Genomic DNA, 21,563 nt, shown 5'->3' on the forward strand with positions numbered 1-21,563 from the left:
TGTTCAGTTTCTGATGCATTACTCATTTTAGTGGGGCAGCATGGTGGCTCAGTGGCTAGCACTGCAGCCTCACAGCACCAGGGACCTGGGTTCAATTCCAGCCTCGGGTAACTGTCTGTGTGGAGTTTGCGCATTCTCCCCGTGTCTGCGTGCGTTTCCTCTGGGTGCTCCGGTTTCCTCCCACAGTCCAAAGATGTGCAGGCTAGGTGGATTGGCCATGCTAAATTGCCTATAGTGTTCAGGGGTGTGGGGGTTATCGGGGGATGGGTGTGGGTGGGATGCTCCAAGAGGTGGTGTGGACTTGTTGGGCCGAAGGGCCTGTTTCCACACGGAATCTAATCTAGTTCTAGAAGAGAAATGCTTTTGGGTGTAGTTTCTGTTTAACAAAGCTGCCAGAGCCTAAAAACCAGTTCCACTTCTGGGATGCTTTTAGGCACAACAGAACAATTAAACATTGACCTGTACCTTTGGGGGTTGGTCTGTGTCACCATGACAACCTGTAACTGTAGCAGCTTAACACCAAGCCTCAGCATCAAAATCAAGAGCCCGCACAATACCCAGGACCATCTCAAATTCAGCCCTTCTGACATATCCTACTTGTAATGGATCAGACACGCACCATATGAAGCTGCTCCAACACCCCACCATGTTTACTGTGGGTCTATCCTCTCAGGCAGATGGAAGGATGTCAACAATATGTGAGGAGGAAGTTGTTTTATTGAAACAAGTAGCAATTTAGCAGATGTGTGACAGCCACTTCATAAAAAAGAACAAAATGATTTTCTACAGTACACGTTGTATTCACACTGACGGGCTGGATGACTGTGAGTGGTTTGGAGTTTGCTTTTAGTCACAAAGGAACAAAGCTCACTCTTTACCTCCAGGAAAGTGGCCAAAGACAGACACCGCTGAAGATATGGACAGATCATCTAATCTGATAAAAATTGCAAGAACTGCGCATGCTGTAAATCACAAACGCAAATGGAATTTGCTGGAAAAGCTCAGCATGTCTGGCAGCAGCTGTGGAAAGAAATTAGAGCTAATGTTTCGGGTCAAGTGACCCTTCCTTAGAACTGAGTTTTTCCAGCAAATTCGGTTCATCCAATCTGTTGTCTGCTTCAGTGGCACCCTCTACAGGTCACCTATGAGCAAAGGCTCTTCAACCAGTCATCATCAAGAATCCTGACTAAGGCACAGTCTTCCAACCAGGAATTAAAACAAAATGAAAAATTACATTAAAATCATGATAGACAGTAAAATTGGTTGGTACACATGTGGTGTTTAAAAAATGGTAAAAAGTATAAAATGTTTTAAAATACAATGGGGGAACATTACCTTCTTCTCTGGGAATGAGATTCGACATATTGACTTTTCCAGGCCAGAAAAGTTGGTCACTAGTCATTATCGCTTCTTATGCCTTTAAAACCTTACTTTTAAATACTTCAGCCCTGACCTTTTCAGCATTTTATCGTGCAAGAGTGATGGAATGTTACCCTACATTCAAGCTGTTGTGGGGCTGTTGGTGAAGAATCTGTTGTTGGGGACAACTGACAACAGTGCCCTGTTTTCCCTCTGTTAGATCACTCTCTAAAACCTACAAGATGTACCAAGTTTGTGGTTATCTGACCGAGGATTTGTTCCATGGCTACGCATCATAGTTTGTTTAATAATGTTCCCCTGAAGAGCCTTGGGATGGTTCTATACTTTAAGGGGACAATAACAAGAAATTGCTGAGGCTCAAATGCACCAGGATATCTAGCTGTCCCACCTTCTCCAACCCCACAACCGATTAGTGGGAAAACACCACTTCACAAATGTTGGAGGTTGAAACATTATCCATTCCCTCTCATTCTATCCAACACACAGTCTATGAACATGATGCCACCAGTATCCTGAGCAGTATAAAAAGACACATGTTTAAGACTGACTTATAGCTGGAGACATTATGATAGTTATTGCCTTAAGCCTGAAACTATAATCATCTTAATCTCCATCAATTACAGTTTCTCAATTGCTGATGTCACATCCAAAATATGAATAAATTAAGAACCAATCAACTAAAACTATCAACTGTCTATGTTCATAGAAAGGTGAAGCTTTGAGGTCAATCTTAGGTAGAAATTTAAGTATCAACTTTTACACAAATACTGTAATATTTTTGAGATATTTATGCAGTTAATTTGGGTTAATCTGCAGTATCTTTTACAGGATTGGTGATCTAGGAATGTCCGATGCTCTTGGTTTTTCACTATGGTGAATCCACAGAATCGTAGAAGTGTTATATTACAGAAGCAGGCCATTCAGCCCATCATTTCTGCTCCAGCTCTTCAAAGAGTATCATTATCTAGTGCTTTTCTCTGTGATTCTGGTGTTTCACAGCCGGACAGTTGTGCAGTTTAGTCCTGAGCTGGGTGCAGGAGAGGGGAGTGGGGAGGGTGGGTGGAGTGGAAGAGGGGATTGGGGGATGGGGCTTACATTGGCAGATCTTTCTGTTGTGGTATTGCTTCATCAGGGAGCCCTGGCGTTTGGCCGCTTGTAGTCCCCATTTTACCAGAACTTCTGTTCGAGCAGCTCCAGGCGGACAAGCTGATCGACACTAGGGCTTTCCTCAGACAGTGTCTCCTGCCTGTCCTTTGTATAGATGAGAGTGCAAAATGAGGATCCTGAGGGATCAGGGACAGGAACAGCTGATGGTCAATAAATCTTGAAGAACCAAAGTTAATGCTTACATGAAGCACATGAAAAATTATGACCTTCTAAGCCAAAACCTTACATGTTACTTTTTATATCAGGTCAATATTTACACAGGTATAAGTGGTGATAAGAGGTTGTAGTAGAGAGGATGGGGATGAGTCACTGTGTAAATTCAATTACTGTGAACTGATGACTAATGAGAATAATTATAGCCAAAATAAAGAAATACCTTCTGAAGATTTGTCATTACTCTATGCCAAATTTTCGGCAGCATCCAATTGCACGAAGGAATCTCTCCTTCAGAATTTCCATACTACTGTACTTGGGCAGATCCAAGGTCATGTTACAGGTGTGGGCAGCTGGGAAGTACAAATCGGGATCATCCTTTGGGACATACTTGATAGTAATGCTGAGATTCCTCATGCCACCAACTGGAACCCTGTCACATCCTGTTAGGAAGGCTGAGGAACAAGAAGCAAACAATTAATAAAATTGTTAACAAAAGTGCTGGCATTCCTGGATCATTTCCTACATAAGATTCTAAGACTCCCCAAAGCACTTTACAAGCAAGGAAGTAGCTTTGGAATTGCAGTTTCTGTGTAATGCAGGCAGTCAATTTGCATGCTGCAAACTCCCACCAATAATGGCCAGATAGTTCATTGTAAGGATGATGATTGAGGGATAAACGTTGGTTCGAACACTGGGGAAAATTCCCCTGCTCTTCTCCAGAACAGTGGCCAAGGCATATTTTTCACCCTCCTGAGAGGCCAGATGAGTTTTCAGTTTAATATCTCAGCAGAAAGCCAGTGCCTCTAACAGTGCCCCATGCCAGTTGTGATTTCACTGGGATGCTTGGGCACCTGGATTGAGAGACGAAGCCTCAACATTCCGACTCAGAGACTGTTATTTATTGATCTAAGGCTGATACAGATAAGAAAACTAGATGGTATAAGAAAGTGAGGAAAGCAGGGCTTGACAATGGGCAATGCCAGGATGACTGGTCATTTGGGCTGACATGGGTCTGAATTTATTAACAGGATGACAGTGATTTAGTTAACAGATGTAGCCATGATGTGGTCGTAACTGGTGAATAGGAAAATATTCTGGATGGTTGTAGACCCAACAACAACTTAAATCCACAGCATTCCTGTCTAATCTAAACCCTATCCCACAAGCTAGACCCAGTCTCCCTAATCTGCATCCTCACTCCAATCTAGACCTTGTCCTACTATCTAGATTCTCTTTCCCAATCTAGATCATACCCCCAAGAATGACACTGCAGTCTTCCAAGCAAGCCCATACCCCCCAACCTAGAAACCATTCTAATCCAGTTCCTACCCAAATCTAGACCCTACCCCAATATAGATCTTGACCCTATCCAATCTACCCTGCCACCCCCAAATGGATCCTAAAGCTCCCCTCCTGATTAATCATTCCTTTAGATCACTCACTCCCTTGTTGATTACAGTTGTCAGGCCAGGATCTTCAATCTGGCTGACTATGGCCTGAAACAGAGAATTGTTTTTACGGAGGTGATTAAATTCGATGGACACCCCCCTCCCTGGCAAATCCATTCTGGTTGGCTTTCCCAGCGATTGATCATCTCTCCTCTCCCCTCAGGGCCCGGTTGTCATCAGAGCTTCTGCAACTCTGCAAAACAGCAAATTCACTCACCGAGAAAATGCTTCTTTGCTTCCTCTGCCAGACCGTGAAACATCTCCCAAAAATTTGCAATGGATTTGTCAGCCTCCGTGTATCCACCATACTTTGTGTTCTGTCAGTGTGCACACATGGAGTGGAATCATCATTGTGTATAGAACACGGTGTTACAAAATTGTCACACAAAAATACACATCGTTCCACAAAACAAAACGTGACTTTGGGTGACATCAACAATATTTTTTGTGTTTGTTTTAATTATTTCGAGAACACAGGCATCACTGCTGGGCCAGAATTTATTGCCCATCCCTATTTGCCCAGAGGGCAGTTAAGAATCAAAACATGGTTGTGGGTCTGCAGTCACAAGTAAGCCAGACCAGGTAAGGATGGCAGACTGCCTTCCATGAAGGACACTAGTGAACCAAATGGGTTCTTACAACAATTGGCAGTGGATAAATGGACACTATTAGGTCAGCTCTTTATTCCTAGTTTTTTAATTGAATTCAAATTTCACCATTCCACCATCAAACTCTTTTCCCCAGAACATTAGCCTGGAGTTTCTGGACTATTAATCCAGTGACATTTCTAAAACACCATCACCTTCTCCTATTAATGTAGCAACACGTTCCATTCAGAGCAGAGTAATCAGAAACAATTTGATAAGGAGTAACTTAAGGAGCTCCTCAGATAGGTGACATGATCAAACAGGTCTGGTTTAAGAAGGATCTTAAAGAGAGAGAGCGAGGTAGAGACATCTAGGGAAGGAACTCCAGAACTCAGAGCACAGGCAACTGCAGAAATAATCACGGGTGGGAAAATATTGGGAACGCTCAAGAGGGTAAAGTTAAAGATCTGGGGAGTGCTGACAGTTTGGAGGTTACAGGAAGGGACAGTATAAGAGCTGGGGTGTCAGCTTGCAGCTGTACATAAATTGGTGAGGCCACTTTTAGAATACTGCATACAGTTCTGGTTGTCCTTCTATAGGGAGGATGTTTTTAAACTTGAGTGGGTACAGAAAAGATTTACAAGGATGTTGCCAGGACTGGAGGGTTTGAGTTTTAGGGAGAGGCTAAAAAGTCTGGAATTTTTTTCGCTGGTGTGTGAGGGACTGACGGGTGACCTAATAGAAGTTTGTAAAATCATGATGGACGTAGATAAGGTGAGTAGCTAAGGTCTTTCTCCAAGGGTAGATGAGTCCAAATCTAGAGGGGCATAGGTTTAAGGTGAGAGGGGAAAGATTTAAAGAGGACCTAAGGGGCAGCTTTTTCAACAGCGCGTATGGGATGAACTGCCAGTGGAAGTGGTAGAGGCTGGTATAATTACAACATTTAAAAGACTTTTGGACAAGTACATGGAGAGGAAAGATTTAGAGGTATATAGGCCACACAAAGGTAAATGGGACAAGTTCAGTTTAGGATAGCTGTCAGCATGGATGAGTTGGACCAAATTTCTGTTTCTCGGCTGTATTGGAGGGCTTGAAAGCAACGATGAGAATTTTGAAACTGGACTAGGAGCGAGCATTAGTCAGTAGCTACAAGGTGATGGGTGAACAGAACTTGGTGCGAGATACATTGTGCAGAAAGTTTGGGATGACAACATTACAGAAGGTAAAATGTTGGAAGCTGAACAGGAGAGTTTTGAAATGATGAAGTTTGTGGGGATGAGGGTTTCAGCAGCAGTTAAGCTGAGACTGGCAATATTAAGGTGGTGTGAATAGGCAGTTTTGGTGTTGGTGGAAGTATGTGGTCCAGAATTCACCACAGGGTCAATTGAACACCAGTTGTGTTCAGTGATGTTAGTTATGCCTTGCAATAGACAGATGATATACCTTTGAGAGACATGCTCATGATGTCATCACCATATCATGGCGTGTGACCTCATGGTATAAAGCCCTCAGACCCCATCTTACTGATGCTTCCTGAAGCATAACATTTTATAGGGATTATGCTGCAGGCCATCTGAATTGCTAGCTTGAGTCCAGAGTTACAGTGTACATTTATACACACCAGGTTCATTGAATTCTTCAGTACTATGTGACCCTCAGCCCATTCGTATATTACAGGAATTAACACAAGTACCACTTCATGATAATTATCAACTATCACACTATGTCACATCAAACAGTCAGGTTCAGGGTCAGGCTCCGACAGTTCTCGGGAAAGGGCATAGAGTTTGGGCATCACAGTGGCTCAGTGGTTAGCACTGCAGCCTCACAGCACCAGGGACCTGGATTTGATCTCAGCCTCGGGCGACTGTCTGTGCGGAGTTTGTACATTCTCCCAGTGTCTGCGTGGGTTTCCTCCAGGTGCTCCAGTTTCCTCCCATAGTCCAGGGATGTTTAGGTTGGGTGGGGTTAGACATGGGGAAATGCAGGTGTAGGGGAATGGGTCTGGGTGAGATGCTCTTCGGACAGGCAGTGTGGACTTGTTGGGCCAAATGGCCTGCTCCCACACTGTAGGAATTCTCTAAAAGTTGGTGGTGAGGCAATGGAGTTTGTAGTGAGGATAGAACAAAGGCTTTGACTTTTTTGCGAATTAATTGGAGGAAGTCATTATGAGGCTGATTAGCATGGAGAAAGAGACCAGGCTTTGGCAGGGGTTGGGGTTTATCAGCAGTAGATCCCTGCAACACTGCCACTGGGACATCCCATATCAATCTGACTTTGCGCACCGAAGGCAGATATCCAGGGAGATGAAATGAAGTTGCCTGTTTGCCCCAAAAAGATTACAACAATGCTTAAATACACAAGGTGCAGGGAGGCAGTGGCTCACTTTCTCCAGCAGATGCCAGTCATATTTGGTGTTTCCATGAATCACAGCCATCAGCTCAACTGGCAGAAAAATATTGACAACCGGCAGTGGGCAAGCCCTTCGAAATCCTTTTGCAAAGTCTTTAAAGTGTTTCTCCACTGACGTGTTAAACACATAGTCGACGTAGGAATCAACAAACTGCTGTCTGAAACAGAGGAAGGCAAATAGATGAAATGAACTGTAATGGAATCAGACATCAAGAGGAGGAAGTGCATATTTAGGCACCATGAGTTTAAACGATTCACTAATAAATTAAACAGGAAGTTCAGGAGAAAGGTCTTTACACAGAGAATATTGAAAATGTGGAACACGCTCCCATAGGAACTGAGTCAGGGAAGTAGTTTGGACGTACTAAAGAGAAGCTGGGTAAACACATGAGGGAGAAGGGAAAATGAAGAGAAGCTAGCGAGTTTTGAGAAGATTTGTAGCTCAGGTTGATTAGATTAGATCCCAACAGTGTGGAAACAGGCCCTTCAGCCCAACAAGTCCACACCGCCCCTTGAAGCATCCCACCCAGACCCATCCCCCTATAACCCCCACACCCCTGGACACTATGGGCAATTTAGCATGGCCAATCTACCTAGCCTGTGCATCTTTGGACTGTGGGAGGAAACTGGAGCACCCGGAGGAAACCCACGCAGACATGGGGAGAATGTGCAAACTCCACACAGACAGTCACCTGAGATGGAATCAAACCCAAGTCCCTAGCGCTGTGAGGCACCAGTGCTAACCACTGAGCCACCGTGCCGCCCTTGAGGTTCTGGATGTGAGTTTGCTCGCTGAGCTGGAAGGTTAGGTGATGAAACGTCTGAAAACTAACCTTCCAGCTCAGCGAGCAAACTCACATCCATGAGGAGAAGCTATTGGATTGAGGTAAAGCTGGGTAAGAGAAAGCTCATTGTGGGCACAAGCATCAGTATGGACCGGTTGGGCTGAATGATCACTCTCTCTGCTGTCAACTCAGTGTAACATGAAGTAAAGTTTTATGCCAATCTAAAGATGACGTTGACGTGGTCCCACTCTCTCATCAGATAGACACAACTTGTGGTGGTTTAACTTGATGGTCACACACTTCAGAAAGGAGTGAAGTGAAGAAGAGTCCTTCATGGTAATTATGGCAAGTATGGGAATCAAACCCAAGCTGTCGGTGTCATTCTGCAATGAAAACCAGCCATCCAACAACTGAGCTAACCAACTCCCTCAGGCCCATGGGTACACCTCAGAACAACATAAACCAGGTAGATTTAAATGTTGCATGTAGTGACACACAAGTCCCAATCAGAATGGAAATGATTGTGTCATTTCTATTATCAATTACATCTCTAAATGATTGATTTTATTATTCATCATAGGTCAGTTCTCACTTTAAAACTCACATGTTGCTGTGTAACTGCGCAATAGTCATTACATTGTGCTGGAGAAATATTCCCACCATTAGAGATAGACTCTGCAGTGGTTTTTGTCATGATCTCTGTTTGCTATAGGTTGCGGGTGCTTTGTTTAAATGGACTTTGTGCTAAGGAAATGGATTTTTGATGTGAGTCCTGCGGTAAGAGCTGATTCACTCTCACTCTTTCTCTGCACAGAGCTGTCAGTAAAGACTTGGAAATTTAATGTCAATCAGTCAGGGTGAATAGCTCTGAAATGCTTGAGTGTTGGCAAAAAATATCAAAAATAATACCAAAGATTTTTGGCTTGAACTGAAGATGGGTATGGAAGGCTTGAGTTATAAAGAAAGGCTGGACATGCTGGGACTTTTCTCAGTGGAGCACAGGAGATTGAAAAGTGGATAAAATCATGAGGGTATAGATAGGGTTATGTAATTGTCTTTTCCCCAGGGTGGGGGCTTCAAAACTAGGGGGCACATTTTTAAGGTGAGAGGAGAGAGATTTAAAAATGAGACGGGGCAAACGTTTTACACAGAGGGTGGTTCCCACGTGGAATGAACTTCCTGAGGTAGTGGTGGTTGTGGGTACAATTACAATGTTTAAAAACATTTGGACAAGTTCATGAGTAGGAAAACTTTGGAGGGATATGGGCCAAGGGCAGGCAGCTGGGGCTAGCTTAGTTTGGGATAATGTTCAGCACAGTCTGGTTGGACCGAAGGGTCTGTTTCCCGTGCTGTATGACTCCAATCCATTATGCTCAACAACATTTAAAAAAAGCAGCCCATTTGATTGGCACCTTATCTAACATGTTTGACATTCACTCCCTCTACCACAAGATGCTGATTTGCAGCAGTATGTACTATCTACAAGATGCAATACTTTCCAAACCCACAACCACTTTCATCTAGAAGGACAAAGGCAGCAGATATATGGGAACACCACCCCCTTCAAGCCACTCCCCATCCTCACTTAGAAATATATCACATTCCTTCAGTGTCACTGGGTCAAACCTTGAACTACCTCCCTAACTGCATTGTGGGTCCACCTACAGCATGTGGGCTGCAGTGGTTCAAGAAGGCAGATCACCCCCACCTTCTCAAGGGGCAACTCGGGATGGGCATTAAATGCTGACTTAGTTTGTAGTACCTCCCTGGTTAATTTAATTTTTAAAAATTGTATCAGGACAGAATCACAAGAATACCAAACTTCAAGAGAACAACATTACAAGACAATAAAATGTGAGGCTGGATGAACACAGCAGGCCAAGCAGCAAACATGACCTGGACTGGCCACTTTCCAGGACAGAACATAGTCGTCTTGAGACCATTGTGAGTTTACACAGCAAGCAATGATCTGATCAAGGTGACCATTATTCCACAGGATAGCTTTGTTGGGCCCTGTTTCAGCCTCAGGTATAGCGAGCAAATGTCTTGGGCTATCTGCCACAGGCAGCATACTGACTGCATGAAGCCTTTTTCAACTCGAGAAAAGTTTGGGAGATAATCATTCCATGGTGTATTCCCCATGGGCAATGCCTTGACCAATCAGGCTCCACTTGCCTGGTTTGAATTTAAACAGAAGCTTGGCAATTAGCTGTTCCCTGCAGCATTCCTCATGACAACACCTTTTTATTTGCCAATGAAACTGAACTGTCTTGTAATGTTAGAGATAATGGGAACTGCAGATGCTGGAGATTCCAAGATAATAAAATGTGAGGCTGGATGAACACAGCAGGCCAAGCAGCTGGAAGGGTAGAATGTCTCAAAAATGTGGATGATAGGCGAAGTTAGCTGTATCGCTATGCAGTAGCAATGTGAGTGTATTCTTCATTAACAGGATGCTGCCTACCATGCAATGAGGAATGTGGTTTGTGAATTTAACTGCTTTGAAGGTAGTGTGTCCCAAACACTCCCGAATCAAACAGCCTATCCACCTTCAACTGTACTGCTCACGAAGCATTTTGACATGCCCTGAGGTCATGTAAGTCTTTCTCTTACCAAAAGGAGTTCTTACCTGTTCTGTTTTGTTACAGAAATGTTTTTACCATTGGGAATAAGTTCATGTTCAGTAACTGATCCATCAACCATTTCTCTCCCTACCTGAAAGAGACAATGCCAACAAACTGTGCTAAGTATTACTTTCAGTGTGTTGTGATAAATAGGAAACAGATTCAGAAGCGATTTTATCACTAGAGCACCAAGTACATCTGTACTAAGACTCTTGGACTTCAACTGCACGGGGATATTAGCACATTGGTCGTTTGGAGAAATACAATCGTAGTGTTAGTTGTAGGTCTGTTGTAGTCAGTATCTTTGGGCATGGTCTGTTGGAGCCTTTAAATAAACATCTCTTGAAACATTACGGAGAATGATGTAATTGTGTGAAACATAGTTCTCACCCAGTTTGCTGAAAATGCAAATCAGGAGGAGATATTGGAGGAAGGGAACTTAATCAATAGTTCCCTCTTTACAATGCAGCCCAAAAGCAAAGTTGACCTCACTTACTTTGGATTGGTCAATCCTCTCATTCGAATAAAGAGGAATCTGACAGAAATACATTGAAGACGGAACCTCACAGCCCAGCTCTCTCAGCCGGGAGATCCATCCATGTGTCTGAATTCCCTTTGCTTGCCTCATCCCTTCCTCTTTCTGTCATCTCCTCCAGTCCAAACAACCCATCGACAGCTTTGTGCCTCAACTATTTCCTTTATCTTGGATTGCTGTGTCACTGGAGGTCGTGCCTTCAATCTCCTGAACCTACGCTTCTCTGGACCTCTCCTTCTCACTGCCCCTCCCCTTGTCCTTTATGATGCTCTGTAAAACCTATCTCTTCACTTGAGCTCTTGGTCACCAGCCTTGACAACCCTTTGTGCAACTTAACATTGAATTTGGTTTGATAATTGCTTCTGTGAAGCACTTGGGAACTTTTTAAACCTCATTAAAGGCATCATACAAATGTAAGTTATTGTTACAGCCCAGAGTAGTAGCTTGGCCACAGGTAGATAGATCAGTGGCTTACCAATGGACCAGTTAATACATTGAGCCGCCTGCTTCCGAAACGGTGCCAGAGAACTGGCAGCCACAGAGTCGTGTCTGATCCCAATGATGTCAACGAGCTCCCTCTCACCAACAAACCCTCACTTTCCCCCACTAACCGCTAGAGAACTGGCAGCTCTTAGAGAAGGTCCTGGAATTTCCAGCAATTAATAATTTGATCGGTCAGTGCATTGACTATTGGAGCTGGAAGGTCGTGCTGCAGCTGTACAGGACTTTGGTTAGGCTACTATTGGAATATTGTGCGCAATTCTGTTCTTCCTGCTACAGGAAAGATGTGAAATTTGAAAGGGTTCAGAAAAGATTGACAAGGATGTTGGCAGGGTTGGATGGTTTGAGCTATAGGGAACGATTGGGTTAGCTGGGGCTATTTTACCTGATAAAATAGAGGCTGAGGGGTGACGTTATAGAGGTTTATAAAGTCATGACGGGTGTGCATAGGGTGAATAGTCAAGGTCTTTTCCCTGTGTGGGGGAGTCCAAAACCAGAGGGCATAGGTTTAAGGTGAGAGGGGAAAGATTTAAAACGGATCTAAGCAACAACCTTTTCACGCAGAGGGTGGTGAGTGTATGGAATGAGCTGCCAGAGGAAGTGGTGGAGGCTGGTGCAATTGCAACAATTAATAGGCATTTGGAGGGTTATATTAATAGAGACATTTAGAGGGATATGGGCCAAATGCTTGCAAATGAGACAAGATTAATTAAGGAAATCCTGGCATGGACTGAAGGGCCTGCTTCCATGATTTTTATCCCTATTACTCTTCAGAAAGCTGCTAGGAATCAAAAACTCTGGAGAAAACTCAGAAGACTCTGGTCCCCAGAGATAATGGGAACTGCAGATGCTGGAGAATCCAAGATAATAAAGTGTGAAGCTGGATGAACACAGCAGGCCAAGCAGCATCTCAGGAGCACAAAAGCTGACGTTTCGGGCCTAGACCCCTCTGATGAAGGGTCTAGGCCCGAAACGTCAGCTTTTGTGCTCCTGAGATGCTGCTTGGCCTGTTGTGTTCATCCAGCTTCACACTTTATCTTAGAGTCTGGCACCCACTTCGCTTTTGAAGGTCTGCATTACTCATCACAGGTTTGCTGCAGGGAAATACTAACCAGTTACATGGGTGTTTTTATGGTGGTGGAATGTAGTTAAAAGAAAAGCAAATACAAACATCATGGTGATTTTGGTGGTAGGAAGGTTGCTCGATTGTGTATGAGTCGAGAAAAGCACCTCAGAAGGCCATGAAAATTAAAATTTGAAATATTTTTTAACAAGGATTGGTTTTAAATCTATTTGGCTGGGGTAATTGACTGGGTGGGGTGTTCAGAGACATGGGATCCTTTGTTGATAGCTCCAGCACTATGCCTACTATGGAGGGGATTGCGTTGAATTCCTCATAGAGTTGGGATTGTCCGGGATTCTCCAAACTCAAACTCCAGGACACTGCCAACAGCAATCCTGGAGATGAATCATAGGGACTTTCAAATGGATTGTATGTTTTCTTTGTCATTTTCTTTGAACATTGCTATCCATCACGTTTCAAAACACTGAATATAGGAATAAAACAAAAAAGTTGTTTGGCAGCCACTGAAGCATCATCCAATTATTGTTTTCTGATCGCTGTAAGAGCACGATGCATCACAAGGATAGCTGTGTTGACCAAATAACTGCTGGAGCCTGGAAACAAGTCACACAATGAAACATCTATGAATATATTTAATATCCACTGGCACTCCTACTTCTCAACCACCAAACAACCATCCTGAAATTACATGGTTCCACTTGCTGGAGTGTATGGGATAGAACCTGGCAGGTATTATCTATAACAGTCAAATGCACATGCTGTTGTATTGTATAATCATTGTGTTTAATCTCATGCAGACCATAGGAATTAATTGGGTTTCATTTTGGTCCATATCAAAGAGACACATTAAAACTATTGCCTGGTTGAGTTTGGAGATCAATGCATATAATGCTTTCCCTCTGTAGCTGAATGTAAGACTGAGTAAATATTAGCTCCTTCAGCTGTGGGCTTTCCAGAATATAATATTTGTCATGCAAATTGTATGCCTGAGTTTGTGACTGCACAAAGGAAGAAGGAAAATCAGAGTGAGAGAGAGAAAGATATAAAATACATCGGTGACCTACTGTGAAATACCAGCAGAATGTCTCTTCAACATCGTCCTCCTCATAATTGAGAAGCATTTGCAAATTGCTAGAGATAAAATAGAAAAATAATTAATGAACTTCAGCTATTTAAACTACTGCCAAAGAACACAAAGTGAACTTTTGGGTAACTCTGATTTTACTTACTCCATTGTGTGTCCCACATTCTCGCTGTATATAGCCTAAGAACTAGAATTCATCTCTCTCCTTTCAGCTGTTCCTGACAACATGAAAACCTGAAAAGCTTATGGTCTTCCGGCCTAACATCCTGTGTGGCTCAGGTCCCCAGTTTATTTGATGCAATCCTGTGAAATGTTTTGCAATGTTTAACTGCCGTAAAAAGCTATTTAAATGTAATTTGTGGTTCCTCTTTAAAATAAATGTGACATACTACAATTAGAACTTTTAAACTATTCTCTCTGCCTCTTTTCCCGTGCTGCCCCTCATACCCTGCGCCCCCCACCCCCACACACACCACAACTATTACCAGCAGCACAACCACTTTGACCATTGGAACTGGAGGAGGCAATTGAATTTCTTAAACCTTTGCCAAGATCTTCATTGAGGCCTTGGCTGCTGTTAGATTTAACTACAGAAACATGCCTTTGCACTAGTATCTCTTAATTCCTTTGACTAATTAAAATCTATCAATATTATATTGAAATGAATAATTGATAAAGTTGCCTTCTGCGTTTGAAAGTTCTGAAATTTTACCTCCGTGTGTGTGTAAACGTGTTAAAAATATAAACTCTGAAATATTTCTTAATGTAGCCATGATGTATGTAATTGTACTACAGAATGACAGCAGGTCAACACACTGTCATAGTTAGAGTTGATAAAATGAGGACTTGGAGGAACACAGCAGGCAGACAGCAAATGTCTGACCTTCTGGGCTCCTCCAGCTCCACATTTGATTGACTGCAGTACTTTCTATCTCCTAGTCATAGTTAGTTAATCTAGTTAACAAAGAGCTGGATGAACACAGCAGGCCAAGCAGCATCAGAGGAGCAGGAAGGCTGATGTTTTGGGCCTAGACCCTTCTTCAGAAATAGGGGAGGGGAAGGGGGTTCTGAAAGAAATAGAGAGAGAGGAGTAGGTGGATAGAAGATGGATAGAGGAGAAGATAGGTGGAGAGGAGACAGACAGGTCAAAGAGGCAGGGATGGAGCTAGTGAAGGTGTGTAGGTGGGGAGGTAGGGAGGGGATAGGTCAGCCCAGGGAGGACGGACAGGTCAAGGGGGCAGGATGAGGATAGTAGGTAGGAAATGGAGGTGCAGCTTGAGGTGGGAGGAGGGGATAGGTGAGAGGAAGGACAGATTAGGGAGGTGGGGTTGACCTGGGCTGGTTTTGGGATGCGGTAGGGGGAGGGAAGATTTTGAAGCTTGTGAAGTCCACATTGATACCATTGGGCTGCAGGGTTCCCAAGTGGAATATGAGTTGCTGTTCCTGCAACCTTCGGGTGGCATCATTGTGGCACTGCAGGAGGCCCATGATGGACATGTCATCTAAAGAATGGGAGGGGGAGTGGAAATGGTTTGCGACTGGGAGGTGCAGTTGTTTAGTGCAAACCGAGCGTAGGTGTTCTGCAAAGCGGATCCTGAGCCTCCGTTTGGTTTCCCCAATGTACAGGAAGCCACAACAGGAACAGTGGATGCAGTATACCACATTGGCAGATGTGCAGGTGAACATCTGCTTGATGTGGAAAGTCTTCTTTGGGGCCTGGGATGGGGTTGAGGGAGGAGGTGTGGGGGAAGGGGTAGCACTTCCTGCGGTTGCAGGGTAAAGTGCAGGGTGTGGTGGGGCTGGAGGGGAGCGGACAAGGGAGTTACAGAGAGAGAGTGGTCCCTCCGGAAGGCAGATAAGGGTGGGAAGGGAAAAATGTCTTTGGTGTTGGGGTCGGATTGTAGATGGCGGAATTCTCGGAGGATGATGCGTTGGATCCGGAGATTGGTGGGGCGGTATGTCAGGACGAGGGGGATTCTGTTTTGGTTGTTATTGCGGGGGCAGGGTGTGAGGGATGAGTTGCGGGAAATGCGGGAGACACGCTCAAGGGCGTTCTCGACCACTGAAGGGGGTGATGTTGCGGTCCTTGAAAAACGAGGACATCGTAGCTGTATGGGAGTGGAATGTTTCATCCTGGCAGCAGATGCGGCGGAGGCGGAGCAATTGGGAATAGGGGATCGAATTTTTGCAGGAAGGTGGGTGGGAGGAGGTGTATTCTAGGGGAAACCAAGCGGATGCTTGGGGACTGCTTTGCAGAACACCTCCGCTCAATTCACACTAAACAACTGCACCTCCCAGTCGCGAACCATTTCAACTCCCCCTCCCATTCCTCAGACGACATGTCCATCATGGGCCTCCTGCAGTGCCACAGTGATCCCACCCAAAGGTTGCAGGAACAGCATCTCATATTCCGCTTGGGATCCCTGCAGCCCAATGGTATCAATGTGGACTTCACAAGCTTCAAAATCTCCCCTTCCCCTAACGCATCCCAAAACCAGCCTAGCTTGTCCCCACCTCCCTAACCTGTTCTTCCTCTCATCTATCCCCTCCTCCCTTTTAAAGACCCAATGGGAATTTGTTATGGATTAAGGACATTGCTAGGCCATGAATCCTAGGTTGCATTTCTAAACTGGATCTCGATCTCAGGATCATGTGACTGAGTGTTGCCAGTTGATCCCAATAGCTGTGATGGTGAAAGTCCATACCAGAGGACACTGCAGATTCTGTTAAAGATTATTCTCAACATGTCTCTTCCAGAAATGAATAAAATGTTTGATCTTACCGGCCTAAAGTTGGCGAGAGTTCTTTCAGGTCATTCAATGTTGGTTGGACATTAAGCAGCTTCTTGTAGAGAGCCAATGGAAAGTGAAAATCCGCCACAAAGCCATGGTATACAGCAAGCCAGCAGAGGGTTCCCACCAAGTAAAAGCTATCAATGATTTCAGGGTCCTGTGTAGAAAACATTGATGATGTACCAAGTGTTGACACAGACTGGTATTACTGAATTACACTGGAGGAGACTGGTTTGGTCCTCATGCTTACGCTGCCATTCAGTGGGATCCTGGCTGACCTGCACCTTAGCTCCACTAACACGCCTTGATTCCATATCCCTATTATAACTGCAGCAGGTGGTGAAGGAACCAACAACAAGGAGACACTTACTTGACCTCATCCTCACCAATCTACAAGCCATAGATGCATCTGTCTATGAGGCTATCGGTCGGAGTAACCACTGCACAGTCCTTGAGGAGACGATGTCCTGCATCTGCTTTGAGAAGACCCTCCATTGTTTTGCATTGCACTTTCAATGTGATAAATGGGACCAGCTTTGAACAGAACTAACAATCAAGACTGGGCATCTATGAGAGGCACTGTGGGCTATCAGCATCAGCAGAATTGTACTCCAGCACAATCTTCAATCTCATGGTCTGGCATATCCTCACTCAACCATTACCATCAAGCCAGGGGATCAAACACGGTTCAATGGAGAGTGCGGGAGGCCATGTCGGGAGCAGCACCAGGCATACCTGATGATGAGGCGTCAAGCTGGTGAAGCCACTAAACAGGACTAGTCCCATGCCATACAGCATAAGCAACAGATGATAGACAGAGCTAAGCGATCCCACAACCAATGGATTAGATCTAAGCTCTGCAGTCCTGCTGCATCCAGTTGTGAATGGTGGTGAATGATTAAACAACTCACTGGAGAAGGAGGCTCCACAAATATCCCCATCCTCAATGATGGAAGAGTCCAGCACATCATTAAAGACCCAATGAGAATTTGTTATGGATTAAGGACATTGCTAGGCCATTGCTTGTCTTTAAAAGATAAGGCTGAAGCATTTGCAATAATCTTCAGCCAGAAGTGGCAAGTGAGATGATCCATCTTGGCCTCCTCCAGTGGTCTCCACAAATACAGATGCCCAGTCTTCAGCCAATTCAATTCACTCCACGTGATATCAAGAAACAGTTGGAGACACTGGATACTGCAAATCCTATGGGCCCTGACAACATTCCAGCAATAGCAATGAAGATTTATGCTCCAGAACGTGCTGTTCCTCGAGCCAAGCTGTTCCAGTACAGCTACAACACTGGTATCTACCTGACAATGTGCAAAATTGCCCAGGTCTGTCCTGTACTTAAAAAGCAAGCCAATTACTGCCCCTTCAGTCTACTCTCTATGGAAGGTGTCAGTAACAGTGCTATCAAGCAGCACCTGCTCAGCAATAACCTGCTCAGTGACGCCCAGTTTAGGTTCCACCAGGGCCACTCAGCTCCTGACATCATTACAGCCTTGGTTCAAACATGGACACAAGCACTGAATTCCAGTAATTACCATTGACATTGAAGCATCATTTGACTAAGTGTGGCATCAAAGAGCCCTAGACAAACTGGAATCAATGGGTATCGGGGAGCAAACTCTCTGGTGTTTGGAGTCATACCTGACATGTAGGAAAATGGTCGTGGTTGTGGGAAGTCAATCATCTCAGCTCCAGGACATCTCTGCAGGAGTTCCTCATGGTAATGTCCTAGACGCAACCATTTTCAGCTGCTTCATCCATGACATTCCCTCCATCATAACGTCAGAAGTGGGGATGTTCACCGATGATTGCAGAATGTTCAGCACCATTCATGACTCCTCAGATAGTAAAGCAGTCCATGTTGATATGCATCAACGCCTGAACAGTACACAGTTTTGAGCTGACAGGTGCACAGAAATGCATCCCTCCAACATCTGTGAATTTAACCATTTGCCCTAGACTTTGCATGGCATTAATAATTGCTGAAATCCCCATTATCGTTATCCTAGGAGTTACCATTGACCAGAAGCTGAACCAGACCAGCCACATAAAAGATGTGTTACAAGAACAAGTCAGAGGCTAGGAATCCTGCAGCACTTCACTCTGACTGCAGTCTCTCACCTCCTGACTCCACAAAGCCTGTCCACCATCTACAAGCCAAGAGTGTGATGGAATGCTCCCCACTTGCCTGGATGGGTGCAGTCCCAACAACACTCAAGCTCAACACCATCCAGGACAAAGCAGCCGCTTGATTGGCACCACATCCACAAACATCCCACTCCCTCAATGCTCAGTAACATCAGTGTGTGCTATCTATGAGATGCGCTGCAGAAAGTCATGAAGGATCCTTAGGTAGCAAACGAGCACTGAAAATTCTGTAGAAACTCAGGTCTGGCAGCATCTGTGGAGATTTTTCTCAAAGGGTCCCTGGACTTGAAACATCTCTGTTCACAGATGCTGCCAGGCCTGCTGAGTTCCTCCAGCAGTTTGTTTTTCTCTGTTTCAGGTCTCCAGGGTCCGCAGTTCCTGGTTGATTTTTTAATGTTGGATGATCGTGCAAAGACCAGTCTCAGGGTATCTAGGAACTTATGCAAGCCCTCACTGAGGGAAGAGCTTTCACTGCAGAAAATGCAGTGAGTTTGGTTCGCTGTGGGTGGGTGTGTCAGCTAAGCCTGACCTGTGTGATCCTTCCTCTGACCTTCAGAAGGGCATGGCTATGGAAGACCTCAGTCAGAAGGACCATGTCTTGAATTGTCACACACAATAGATTAATGTGTGAATGAGCATTGTTCCTGCTCTTCATCGCCTTGCTCCCTCAGCTAAGAGGACATATCAGGAGATACAGTGTTACTGGGAGCACAAGCCTCTGTGCTGTGGAGTGGGAGAAGTTTTGTTTTAGATTTTTTTTCCCCTATTCATCCATGGGATGCAGGTAATGCTAGCTGGGCCAGCATTTATTGCCCATCCCTTGTTGCCCTCAAGAAGGTGGTGGTGAGCTGCCTTCTTGAACTGCTGCATCCCATGAGTCTTGCAGGGACATGCACAATGCTCCAGGAAAGGAGTTCTAGGACTTTGGCTCAGTGACTGTGAAGGAACAGCAATATATTTCCGAGTCAGGATGGTGAATGGTTGAGGTGAACTTTCAGGTTCCACTGTACCTACTGTCCTCCAGCTTCTACATGGCAGAAGTTATGAGTTTGGAGGTTGCTGTCACGGTAACTTTGGTGAATTCCTGCAGTACACACTGCTGCTACTGGTGGTGGCGAGAGTGGATGTTTGTCAATGTGGTGCCAGTCAAGCCGGCTGCTTTGTCCTGGATGGTGTCAAGCTTGAGTGTGTTGGAGCTGCACTCGTCCAGGCAAGTGGGGAGTATTCCATCACACTCCTGCCTTGTGCCTTGTTAATAGTGGCCATGCTTTTGAGAGATAGGATGTGAGCTACTCACTACAGTATTCCTAGTCTTTGACCTATCGTTATAACCAGAGATTTTACATGGCTGGTGCAGCTCAGTTTCTGGTCAATAGTGACACCCGATATGTTGATAGGCAGGGATTCAGTGACAATCATGCCATTGAATATCAAGGAGAAAGAGTTAGATTCAGTCCTGTTGGCAGTTGTCACTTTCTGGTATTTGTATGACACAAATGTTCATTGACATTTGTCAGCTAAAGCCTGAACATTATGACAATCTGTGCTGTGTGCAGGCACAGACAGCTTCCATATCTGAAAAGTTACGAGTAGAACTGAACACTGCCATCATCAGTGAGCATTCCATTTTTGACTTTGTGATGGAAAGAAGGTCATTAATAAAGCAGCTAAAGGTGGTTGGGTTTAGGACACTATGCTGAACATCTCCTGCAATGGCGCTGAAATGATTCACCTTCAACAAACACAACCATCATCCTTTATGTCAGGATTCCTTTGGGTGAAGAGTTCTCCCTTTGATTCCCGCATTCACTTCATTTTAGCTAGGACTCATTGATGCCACACTTAATCAAAGATCAAATCAAGAAAATTACAAATGCCAGGGATGGGGTACTGAGTAAATTGTTGGAACTGCAAATTGACAAGTCCCCAGGTCCTGATGGATTACAACATAAGGTCTTAAAAGAAGTAGCCAATTAATTAGGAGCTTTTGTGCTCCTGAGATGCTGCTTGGCCGGCTGTGTTCATCCAGCCTCACATTTTATTATCTTAATTAGGAGATATGTTATTTTTAATGTTCCAAAACTCATTAGAATCAGGAAAGTTTCCTTTATATTGGCAAATAGCTAATGTAACTCTTTTGTTTTAAATAGGAGGGAAGTAGAAAGGAGAAAATTACAGGCCAATTAGTTTAACATTTGTTATGGGAATATGTTAGAAGTTATTATTAAAGATGTTATATCAGGCCACTTGGAAAAGGCCAGGCTAAATAGGCGGAGCCAATACAGTTTTGTCAAAGGAAAATCATGTTTAACTAATTTATTGGACTTCTTTGAAGAAGTAACTTGTGCTGTGGGTGAATGTACTGTACTTAGATTTCCAGAAAGTATTTGATAAGGTGCCACTTCAAAGTTTATTGTGGAAAATAAAAGTCAGCAGTGTAGAGGATAACGTATTGATATGGGTAGAAGATTGGCTGGTTAACAGGAAGCGGAGAGTCAGAATAAATGGGTCTTTCTCAGATTGGCAAGATGTAATGATGGTGTACCACGGGGGTGGGGGCTAAGTTTCAACTCTTTCCAATTCATATCAATGATTTGGAAGAATGGATCAGCGGTATGCATGCTAAATTTGCTGATGACACAAGGATAAGTAAGAAAGTGAGTTGTGAAGAGAATGTAAGGAACTTACACAGGTTCATGGGTAGGTTAAATGAGTGGGCAAAGTTCTGGCAAATGGTGTACTATGTGGGAAATTGTGAAATTGTCTATTTTAGCAGAAAGATTAAAAAAAAAATTATCCAAATGGTGGTGGGGGGGGGGGGGGGGGGGGTGGGTGGGTGCAGAGCTCTGAA

General features: G+C 44.3%; 1 protein-coding gene across 1 annotated transcript in view; it reads right to left on the bottom strand.

Moving 5' to 3' along the window:
- The window catches only part of LOC125453994 (probable E3 ubiquitin-protein ligase HERC4), an 83,870-nt gene continuing 62,307 nt past the window's right edge, over window positions 1-21,563 (bottom strand). The window contains exons 19-24 of the mRNA XM_059650971.1: window positions 16,546-16,712; window positions 13,740-13,810; window positions 10,565-10,646; window positions 7,125-7,308; window positions 4,369-4,468; window positions 1-3,155 (exon numbers count right to left, since the gene is read on the bottom strand). Of these exons, the coding sequence (XP_059506954.1) occupies window positions 2,941-3,155; window positions 4,369-4,468; window positions 7,125-7,308; window positions 10,565-10,646; window positions 13,740-13,810; window positions 16,546-16,712 (819 nt within the window). The 3' untranslated portion in view covers window positions 1-2,940. The remainder of the gene's footprint in view (window positions 3,156-4,368; window positions 4,469-7,124; window positions 7,309-10,564; window positions 10,647-13,739; window positions 13,811-16,545; window positions 16,713-21,563) is intronic.

The sequence above is a fragment of the Stegostoma tigrinum genome, chromosome 1 (genome assembly GCF_030684315.1).
Source record: "Stegostoma tigrinum isolate sSteTig4 chromosome 1, sSteTig4.hap1, whole genome shotgun sequence".
Taxonomy (NCBI): domain Eukaryota; kingdom Metazoa; phylum Chordata; class Chondrichthyes; order Orectolobiformes; family Stegostomatidae; genus Stegostoma; species Stegostoma tigrinum.